The 11,489-nt window shown below is 36.5% G+C and overlaps 1 protein-coding gene across 2 annotated transcripts; it reads left to right on the top strand.

Moving 5' to 3' along the window:
* Positions 1–2,573: 2,573 nt before the first annotated feature.
* On the top strand, positions 2,574–8,752 carry LOC111253175 (alpha-soluble NSF attachment protein-like). 2 transcript variants are annotated; one of them, XM_022812227.2, is made up of 6 exons: positions 2,574–2,916; positions 5,760–6,002; positions 6,270–6,404; positions 7,289–7,556; positions 7,761–7,994; positions 8,325–8,752. In XM_022812227.2, the coding sequence occupies exons 2-6, from the start codon at positions 5,914–5,916 to the stop codon at positions 8,472–8,474; spliced, it is 876 nt and encodes a 291-aa protein (XP_022667962.1). In that variant the 5' UTR covers positions 2,574–2,916; positions 5,760–5,913; the 3' UTR covers positions 8,475–8,752. The 2 variants fall into 2 exon arrangements, with proteins under 2 accessions (XP_022667962.1, XP_086849004.1); XM_086992878.1 differs by lacking the exon at positions 2,574–2,916 and adding an exon at positions 2,981–2,999.
* Positions 8,753–11,489: the final 2,737 nt, after the last annotated feature.

Genomic DNA, 11,489 nt, shown 5'->3' with positions numbered 1-11,489 from the left:
AAGTTTTCTTTACATATATATCCTTAACCATACTTCCATCGACGTATTCTACAAATTATTATTTTGTCTGCTTCTTTTTTTTTTTACAATAGACAAGTTTAAGAAGTTTGTTTATTTCTCCGTGTATCTTCTACGTTCTAAGTAGAAATGACTATGGCTTAAGCCTCTTGAAATTTAAGGGCGGGTAGCGGGCGAACAATCGCAGCCAATGCGACAACCGTAGTTGGCCAGGTCTAATTTAAAAAGTGTCGGTGCTAAAAAACCCTAGCTACTTAATAAAATTTTTTAGAAATAAAACTTTATAAAACTAGAGCAAATCAATAAGTTAGGATAGTGGGACGAGCGTTAGGAGGCGAACGAGGTTGATCAGTTGTGGTTTGGAATGAGATGGATATTAACAATCTGTTTGAAATTATTCTTAATAGATTTATATTCGTGTCGCTTTTGTATAGTGTAGGCTAATCTAGTTTTATCCAGCATTTTCCTCGAATTACGTAAAATCTGCATACCGACTAAAAAATTAGTACTTTTACTAGAGGATTTATGTATCAGTTAGTTTCAGCAGTAGATGAGTGTAATTTGTTTTACCATGTGTCTGTGTTGTAGGTTATTTATCCGCATTCTGGTAACTCAACCCGCTAAATTAGGAAGGGAAAACTATTTACTCTATTCCCTGTTTGAATATCCGTAACGAGAGAATTATATCGCTCGTCGGCAAATAGTAGCCATGCATTTCCATCAACACGAAAGCCTCAACCGGCAAGGAGATGTATCTACATACGCATACAAATTATTGAAGTAGCAACCATATGTAAATTTGGTAATTCTGTTTGTAATGCCGAAACATTGTTTTCTCCTGAGGAAAACGAATTTCTCCAGGAAACCCATACAGTTGGTAACTAACAATACGTCTTTCTTCAACCGCTTGATCAGCGTTATGAATGCGCTTCTTAGCTGTTGTCGCCTAATAGCAGCTTCTAATTGTCCGCTGTTTATAATATGCAAATAACAAATAGTCTCTATGTTTGAGATGTTGCGTTCGATATCGCTATTTTTTCATTTTTTATAGGAATTTTATCAGACGGCTGGCTTATGTCTATCCTCGGGTTCGAGCATAGATCATAACGTGTTGCTAAAGTTAGCAGCAAAATACGTTACCCACTAAAGTGCTGAGTTGTAAATTGGCTGTGGTCAACAAATCGTCTTTTATCTCATATCACAGCTTGCACGAGTCAATGGAAAGCTTCATCATTTAAAAAATCAACAGCACATGGATCGATCTTACATTGTCGCACGCTTGACAGCGTTTTTTCCTCGGTGCCTTGCTTAGGGCTAAGTGTTTCTCCAAGCAGACAAGGAAGTACACGCTCAATTTTTCGTTAATCTAAAATTTGTAACAAAATTAACCGACAAATTTATATCTATGGTCTAGTTTAATTAACCAAGAAATGAAACAGTTTTCAGTTCGATCGTTGTTGCCATTCCTATAATCGGTGTTAAACCTAAGCAGGGACAGTACATTTTTTATAAATGCGTCACTTTAAAGAAATTCAGGATATAGGGATGGCATTTGCCTGGATGTAATTGACGCTAGCAGCGTACGTAAATACCGGTAGAGATCTTTCCACGCGCTTACTAGAAGATATTCAAAAAGTATAGATCTGCAATGAACCAGGCGCGACATTTTGGCGTTTCAATGGCAGTGAGCGAGCTGATTATTCAGTAATTCAGCTCTTATTGAGTTTTTTTAGCACGTCCTCTTCTTTTAGGGGCTAGCAACGCGCCCAACAATACATGTCTATTGAAACAATCAACGCACCAGCCACATCGACTGTCGCCGATCTCTAAGTAGATCTTAAAGTCTTGTGTAATCGTAAGCTTGAGTTAACTTAAGATATACAATCGTACAAAACCAATCTGTTTGAAGGAATACAATTGTGTTGAACTTTGGGTTGATTTTTAATATTGTTTGCGGAAACAAACATAATTCTGTGAATAAAAAATTGAAACCGCTTTGTTATTTTATTTTGTGTTACATAGGCTGAAAGTATTTAAAAAAAAAAAGATTTTTCTATGATTCGACGACACTTAGAGACGTGTGCATTATATGATAGGTACAGGTATATAAATCAGGTTGCAATATTGGATGATAATTAGGCTAATCAGCATTCGAGAAGTGTGATCGTAAATCTAACTAAGTGCTCCACCTAATCAAGTGATTGTTGTGATATGATATGAAATAACTGTATATGCAACGAATATATTATTTTTGACATACATAAACATACGTTATTGTACTATGTTGATAACGTTCTCATGATTAATCTTTAGCTGAAAGAGGAAGTGATAGACGTGATAATTATTTACTTTCTCAGGAGCGTTTATATATTTATGGACGGTATTTATATATAGAATACTACATTTACTTGTGTGTGTCTTGTGGTTGCCTCTTTAATGGTGAAAAATAGGCTATGTAGATGAATGTTGTGTCTATATGTCTTTTGTTTGGCGACATTTCGCATAGGCGGCCATCTTGAATGAGCGTGCGCCTATGTAAGGTTACATAGCAGACGTTCAGTTCTCAGATGGTTACAGCATTATAGACAAATCAATCGGAAGGGCAGCTTAGTCTATTACGATTTATCTATCAGAGCAAACAAGATTGTGATTCGAGTCTACAGCGCTTCAATGCATGTTCTAGGAATCACGAACATTAGTTGAGCGTTGAAAAACTCCTCGTTGAATTAAGAGGCACTAATTTGTCAAATAGAATAACCCAATTAAAGGTATTTCCGTGTGAAGTGCATCGGAGGGTTGTTGACAGTGCTTGGCCCACCCCATGTTGTCGGCAATGTGTGGTTTCCGCCGTTCCTAGGTGTTCGATCATTAAATCCAAACGCTACCGTCAGTTTGAAGGTAAGTCACAACCTAATCGTTATCAAATTCAGCTGTCTAACATTAAGAAGTCATACGACGCCGAGTAAATGCCTAGGAAAAATGTTAGTGTGTTACCTCTGTAATGTTTTGTATGAGACAGATAAATTAAACATTTATATTTTTATATGGGACATGCCCATTAGCATTTAAGTAACATAAATTAATTTTTTTTTAAGTAACTTCACCACTAGTATAGCTGAGACATTGGTGTACGTTAGTTAATCAAAATTTACCTTATGCATAATTAGAGAAAAAAGATGTCGTAAGTGCGCATAAAAGGTACGTGGCATATGTTTACTATCCAACTACTATAATCGAACTGCTAGGCTTATTTGTAGATATCAGGATGTATAGCTTCAAAAAAATGAACGAAAAAACTATGTGATATTACAGAATAATGGACTTAGCCACATAAAGGGAAAGCCTAATGGCAATGTTTCATTATAAATTGACATTTAAACAGATGTTCTTATATAGCGATTATGTTAGCTAGAAAAGAATTTGAATATGCTCTGTTTTCATTTTGAACGCGATTGCTGTGCTTTGAGTTGGAGCAGGAACCTTTCTTTACACTGCTGCATAAAATGCACCGGACAGCACATTGTTATTGAATCCTCGACGCTCAAATAAAACAATAATAGAGTAATATCTAACTAAAACATTGAAACGAGAGATCCAGTCGAAGGTTACTTTGGTCCCATTAGTTCTATCAAACTCCTGTGCCATCACGTTACTATAAATAAATACGAAATTAATTTATGTGATGACACAGCATATTTTTCCTCGTTTGGTGAACAAGTGGACAAACGAACACTGGAGTTGGTAACGATATTTTAAAAGAAAAAGAAGCTAGTAATTTAGATCGTCGTGTTGCTCAGCACAAAAGCTCTGCCGGTTCGGTACTGAATGGACGTATTTTTTGTTAATTGACTGATTTCTCGCTTATATTATCGAATTTATCGCTTTCTTATAACCTATTTAAACCCTTTTACCTTCGCTTTTCCTTTTTACCTTTACTCAGTTACTCAATGTTAGGGACAGAGTAATCATGGAGGTTGTCATTTAGTTTGCGATTTGTCGCACCGCCTTTATTTCCTATAGCTTTAGCTTCGCGCAACGTGCGCTGCATTTCACGATGTTATTGCCAAACTATTTTTCATATTGGATTATTGCCATATTAATCGAGATTAACAATGATATATCAGGTTCAGTATGCCAGTACTCATACACCCAAAATTGTACCATCGTTTATTTTTCAGTAGTACTTACTTTTATAGATACGGCAGGATTCATCAAAAATAACATTATTGCGCTGTATGTGGGTCATCCTAGATCAGAGGCGGGAAAACAGGTAAAGTTTCAAGTTTTCAAATGCACTGTACCATGCCGCTTGGTTCGCTAAAAGGATTTCTTCGACATATTGTTGAAGTACTTAACGAGTTTTGCAAAGCTTTAAATTACAGAAACTTGGCAACAGGCTAGTCGGCATAGTGTATGTTTAAAAAAATGTTTGTTGTTTTTATATACTGGCTATTCATTTTTTAAAACACATTTGCATTTCAAATTTGAAATAAAAAAAATAAAAGGTTACCTGTAAACTTGAATAAATCTTATTTGGTAAAACATAACATTATCTTCATCATAGAAAGTTTGCAATAATTACTGCTGAACAGGATATTGTGGGGGCGGGCCACACTGGTGTGACCACACACGCTACGAACAGTAAGTTGGCGGACTTGATTGTTCATAATAATAATGTGTTGGTTGTTAGAGGACATACAGAAGAAGCTTAGATATCATAGCTTAAGGTTGGTATATTTATTCATCTGTAAAGGTCACAGATAATAGTATTTCTATATTTAGCTTCTGTAATTTTTCGATTAATGCAATAAATCGATTGAAAAGCATATCGTGGTAAAAACTGTGTACTGTAACGTCCGATTGTGATGTAAGTCGAGCTATGAATAATCCGTCCCCACTCGATCCGTCAGCTAGGACAATAAGTTTGTCAAGATATATAATCTTATTTGAAATGCATATTATACGCTACGAGCTTTAAATGAATCTCTTAGGCATGCGTTACATAGTCACAGCCCAACAATGTTAAGAATCGGTCTGCCTTAGATAATCTAAGGCTCTATTTTTTATTTATTAAAGAAAAATGTCTCATTATGTACTAGTGAATACCCTAAGTATGTTCAGTGGTGTTTAGGGCAGTTGAACACGGTATCTTCAAACCCTTAATGCTCAATGTAAAAAAACCTTTCACTTCCATTAGTAAGTAACGAATAGAGGTGTTATTTATAGTTTCCTAGCCAACAACGGCAAATTTTTCGACTTAGGAATACGCTGTGACTGCACGTTTTTCATAGCCGTAGCGTACGGCACCTTCTCAAAAATCCCCCGGCTTAGATAATTATGGAACAATGAAGACAATCCTAAGCTTACGGGTAGAGTAGTGGCAGTTATTATAATAACTGTATTATATTATTATAATAAGGCTTTGCAGGTAAAAAATAAAACTAGGAAAAGTGAGCTTTAGCAAGCTACCTTTCTTAGTTGTAGGCAAATCTTTGATGTTGCACAGTCAGTTCGAGCCGATCATAAAACTCATCAGATGTATACGGCTAACTAATACTCGGTGAGGCTGAGATCTCACAGCTATTTCCACACATTTTTTTTATCACACTGTGGTTTTTGAGTTGTAACTTGTGCATAACTTTTTCTGTTTCTATTTTCCCTCATTTTTTTCTAGGACATCAAATATTACAGACAGCTAAAACAGTAAAAGTAACGTTTCTGTGTTTTTTTTTGTGTTTCAGAACGCAAGTAGAGGGTCGATACAAGGCCTGCACTTTATGAAGAAGCGTTAAACCGAAACGCGCTCCAGAGTAACATTTTAGTAATAAGTCAAGCGACGAAAATAAGGGCGCAGTTAGCTGCGACTGTGGTAAATAAAAACAAATAGTAACTACAATGGCAGACAACGAACAGAAGGCTAAACAGCTATTAGCTGAAGCAGAGAAAAAACTCAAACCTGCAGGATTTCTCTCAGGAATGTTTGGGTAAGCGATGTGAGCTTCTTATGTGTGAACTTTAAACTGATTTTAGGAAACAGAATCTATTAAGTCTTAAGAGGCATATGCACTGTATTCTTGAATTACTGAAAATGCACAATAAAAACTTCCATAATATTCTTGTTGAGAGAGATGCTAATTATCGTAATAAAGAATTGTAATTCACTATGGACGAATTCGGTGTTTATGCTCTGTTATGTAGTTTCGTACCTGACTAGTAATATCATCTCTAATTTGTGCATGGCCTAATTTTAGGGGTGGGGCCCGTGTTGAGGAAGCATGTGAATTGTATTGCCGAGCAGGTAATACCTTCAAAATGGCCAAGAATTGGCCACAGGCAGGACACGCGTTTTGTGAGGCTGCTAATCTTCATCGAAAGAACAATAACAGGTATGCGTTTTGTCGACTGAAGCTCTTCACTAGGCCCAAGACATAAGTTTTATTTGGTGCCAGGATTGTTTTTTGCTTCGCTCTGGTAATTTTTCGCTTCCATGTAGTCAAGTCTGAAAAAGCTCTTTCTCATACATACAAACAATTCAGAATGTTTTATACAGATCATGAAATATTTTTCCGGAGTAATCTTTCAGAAATCAGAAAATATCGACGTTTTTCTGGTATCAAAACGCTACAGAAACAACCTACTTTCGACGTTTTCTATGCTCCGCATATTTTATTCCTCGTAAAATGAAAACCACAGCTAAGAGGAATGGACTCATCTGATTATTGTTATTATTCCTAAAGCGGCCCAAAACAACCCTCATTGAACTTGAAAGGCCCGATAAAATGCGGTCTTGCTACGTTGGTATGTAGAAAGCCGCTCAGAGTGGTACTCTCAGCTATAGGGTCCTCTTTGTCCACGCCATACCCGTCCAAGCTTGGTTCGATGGGGTTTTTTTTTATGGTTTCGCTTCAAGACGAATAATAGGTGTCGAAAAGACTCTTGTTTACGACCAGCCATACCCAATGTTAAAATTTGATTTTAGGTTAAAATTTCCGTACACGAACGAAACGATGACAACAGAGCAAACTCTTTTCAGGAAAACAAACACTAAATCATTAAAAGATAAAAAAAGAAACAAAAATTACCAAATTGATTTTTGAGCATTTATAACAATAGCAGTTTCTTTGCTTTATATTAATGTGAGACATTGAGGTACAAAAATAATGAAAACTTACACTAATTTCACTTAATACAAAAGTATATTGCCTTGATTCATTATTGGTAGTTCCGTGTTGATGCAACTTAATTCGTTTCTGTATCTGATTTGTTATAGGCATGAGGCTGGTTCAGCGTTCGTGGATGCATCGAAATGCTACAAGAGCTGTGAGCCGACTCAGGCCATAGACTGTCTTAAAAAGGCCGTTGAAATCTATACCGACATGGGGCGCTTTAGCATGGCAGCTAAACACCATATTAGTATAGCCGAGCTATACGAAAATGAGCTCAACGATATCGAGAAGGCTATCGGACATTACGAGACAGCTGCCGATTACTACAAAAGCGAGGAAAGCAACTCGGCAGCAAACAAATGCCTGCTACAGGTATCTAAATTTACGATGTTCAATTAAACCATCTCGTTTAATTAATGGATAATATTACTACTACTAACTAGTTACGATGATAAATCGTGAAAGCAGTGTCGTTATAAAGAAACCTGTCACTGATATTGGTGATGATCACTTAGTGGCCATTCATGTTGATGATGTTTGCTTATGATTTCTGTTATGCCGTTTGATGTTACACAGGTGGCTAAATACGCAGCTCAGCTGGAGAAGTTTGAACGGGCTATTGAAATCTACGAGCAGGTCGCATCCAGCTGTATCGACTCATCGCTACTGAAGTACTCGGCTAAAGAATATTTCTTCCGTGCCACACTGTGTCATCTTGCCATTGATGTATTGAACGCAACTCACGCGCTTAATAAATACGACGAGATGTATCCGAGCTTTGCAGACTCACGTGAATACAAATTTTCCAAGGTAAAGTATTTGTTAAGCACTGATAGTTTTAGAAAAGGGAAGGCCTTGTGGAGATTTCCTTAGAACAGTGATGCTACCTCCTGCAATGTCTCGATAGTTGCGCTGGTTTCAGAATATATAGGTGGTGGCTTTCGATGAAAGAGGGCCATTGTTTCTGCATGATGCTGCATTCGGATACCTGTCCTAAGTACGCTTTTTCGCCAGTATGTATTAGTTAGATGTGCGCGTTTTATTCCAAAGGAGCTTTGATGTCCACATATAAAGTAGTTATTACTATATTCAATAATAACAGACGAACTAACCACAGTAAATGGCGTGTAAAATCCTCAGACGTTGATAAAGGCTGTGGAGGACGAGGACGTGGAAGCATTCACGGCAGCAGTCACTGAGTACGACGCGATCTCTCGGTTGGACAAGTGGTACACGACATTACTATTGCACATCAAGAAGGGTCTGCAGTCAGAGCCTTGTCTCCTTTAGATATCTTTGTTTAAACACTGAAGTTCCCATTGACCGCTTCCTCAGAGCAAAACTATAGGTACATCATAAAAGCTACGTAAAAGAAAGGCCGCGCTAACCGTCAGCTCGATAAAAAACAATTTGGTTAGCGTTTGCTTAAGAGGCTTACAACACTTCGTGCTGGATTATGGCTATCGCAGTTAATATTAATCTTATTATATATTTTAATTGTTTGTTGAAAGTGAAAATGATTCCTGAATTGAATATTAAAGGAATCCATAATCCGATATCACAAGCAATTTACCCTGTTTTTCTTTTTTCTCACGAATCATTATCTGGGTTATGTCAGCTACCGTTGCAGAAATCTACAAACGTAAACATGCAGTAGGTTCTATCGCATGTATGATTGTTAGGTAGTTAGGTATTTCTTGACACTGAAGCAAAATCACCCATCATTGTTATAGGCTAGCTGTTCGCAGATTTTCCAAAATCGTCTAATTATTACTTGCACGTTTGTTGACTATTGGGATGCAAATAACTGTCATCCCTTTGCGGGCTTATATGCCAGCGAATGTTGTTGACGTTGCTAAAGATAAACTATTAGTGCAATTATTTTTGTTTTTGATTAAAAAGAGCAGCGACATGCTAACTGGTTGACACTCGAGTACCAACCAAGTATGATAGCATAACTTCGTCAAAGCTACTACTCGTTGCTGTATCAATCTGGTTATCGCTAATGCAAATTTCGCTAACTCAAACCGCCCTAAAGGTGATTCTTTGGCTAATATTTAAACTGTTAAATCTAGCAAAACCTGGCAGGCACAAAAAAGAAGGTCAGAAGATCATCGATACGAACTCAAAAGAAGGCTAGTATTAGATGAAAAATAGGAACATAAGATAGAGCTATCGCAACTTAAGTCTTCTAAAAGCAAGGCGCATATCATGATGGTAACTACCCTCACCACAGTAGCTACAGGGGCAGTCGTGGTACTTAGCGAGCAAATACCATTGCAAACAGATGCGTCATCTATTTATTGTTAGCAATATGGACAAGTGCACGTCTTCGTTGCTAATACCCCTTGGCCATACCGTTTCGAAGCCTGTTTTCGACTAAAGCAAAACTGTCCGACAACTGTTATCAATGAAAACCAACGAATGTTTAATGAATTAATTGGATGAGTGCATTTTATCTTTATAAGCCGTTAAACTTTTGAATAACAGAAATGCAGACAATGCCAAAAGCTCTCCCTGCTATATACTACAGCGATCCATTGTCATACATGCTAAAGAGGAGTCTTTTTTCGGCTAAAGATAACCGATATACATGCAATTATTACTAAATACTTAGGGCCAATTTGGAGAATCACCAAGATCGATTCTTCTGTTTTATTTGCCTCAACTATAAATATCTAACACTGATGCTGATACTTAGGTTGTATAGCTAGCATCGGAACAAGCAACCTCTACACTATACGATTAACCTTTAGAGAAAAAAAGGAAAAAAAAATGTGTATGTATATATATATATATATATATATAGTACACCCGATGTCAATAAAGAAATAATAACCTGAAAACCAAATGATTATTTTAATAGAACTTAAGTTAGTTTAGTAGTGAATGGCAACATACTGGATTTTCAAAAAGGAATTATACGTTTTTCTTAAGTAATGTGAGTCGAATGCGGTCGCGGTTAGTGGTATTCGAAAGCTGAGATTTGACAGAGTAAATATGAAATGTTTCTATTCAGGCTCAAGACAGGGCACCTTAAAAATGAAGTTTCTGCAAAAATCGCTATATTGTTTATGCTAAAAACGCAAATGCTGCCCAAACAGATAAAAAAAATTATGCCACTTATAATCAAGATGCATTATTGGAAAAAAAACAACCTAAAAATAACCTTGTCGCTTTCGTTTTGGAAATTTTAGAATGAAACATTCTTCTTGTAATGGTTTACCAATTATGTGAAATTATGCCGGTGAAGTAATTGAGAAAGTTAAGCAATATAAATAAGTGAGGAGCCAAGGAACTAAAGATTCACCACTAGGTAGTTTGAAATTAGTTCAAGAAAGTTGATTTCTAAAAAAAGGTTGATACTGAAATGCCATACAAATTGACGCAAAATAACTTATTCGATCGTATTTCCATCTGCCAAGCCAATTCTACGACAGTTGATTACTGATGAGAAGAAGATGGATCACATACGACAATGTGCCAAAAAAAAAAAAGATGTGCTCACAATCCGTCGCCAACTCCGTACTGACGCTAAAGACGGTGATTCTATGTGTCCGATGGCAATCGGAAACAATCGCGCATTATGAGAACATTATCAAAGTTCTCATATTTTTTTTTTTAATTTATTTTAATGCAACCGCCGCTTAGCTCGGATCTTCCACCATCAGACTATCATCTGTTTCAGTCTTTGCAGAACTCTTTTCATTGTGTTAATCCAGTTTCAATGGAGAGATGTAAAAATCGCTGGTCATTTATTACTTAGAAACCACAGAAGTTCTACGGTAGTGGGATTATAGTGCTTCCAGAAAAAAGGCAGATTATCATCCATCAAAGGTGCACATATAAAGTTCAACATTATTTTCTTTATATTAAAAAAATTCTCAATTTTGACTTAAAAACGATTAATAATCTTTCGATAACTTAGTTTAAGGAATATGATGGCATCCTATCGCACTATAAATGTATATCAGTAATGTTCCATGTTCTGTCTTAGAGATCTTCTGAGAACTGCTATAGAAAAAAAACAATGCTTATGCAAACTATATTTTTGCGACGATACTAGTGCTATATTGGCCTGATTTGAAAAAATTAATTTTTGAAAGAAAATCAAGTAGAGTTCCCTATATTCTTCTGCCCAACTTCCTCTACCTGTCATATAGTGGGATGGTTATAATTAGAACTCCGCCTGCGAAATGCCTTTCTACATGAGGAAACATTCTTTGTTTCAGCGTTATGCCTTTTCATCATATAGTATCAATGATTTAGACTGCCTACACCGCGGTAATTAAATTAAAAAAAAAA

The sequence above is a fragment of the Varroa destructor genome, unplaced genomic scaffold (assembly GCF_002443255.2).
Source record: "Varroa destructor unplaced genomic scaffold, Vdes_3.0 BEIS01000006.1, whole genome shotgun sequence".
Classification (NCBI taxonomy): Eukaryota; Metazoa; Arthropoda; class Arachnida; order Mesostigmata; family Varroidae; genus Varroa; species Varroa destructor.
The sequence above is the reverse complement of the archived record's forward strand: the minus strand, read 5'-3'. Positions and strand labels throughout refer to the sequence as shown.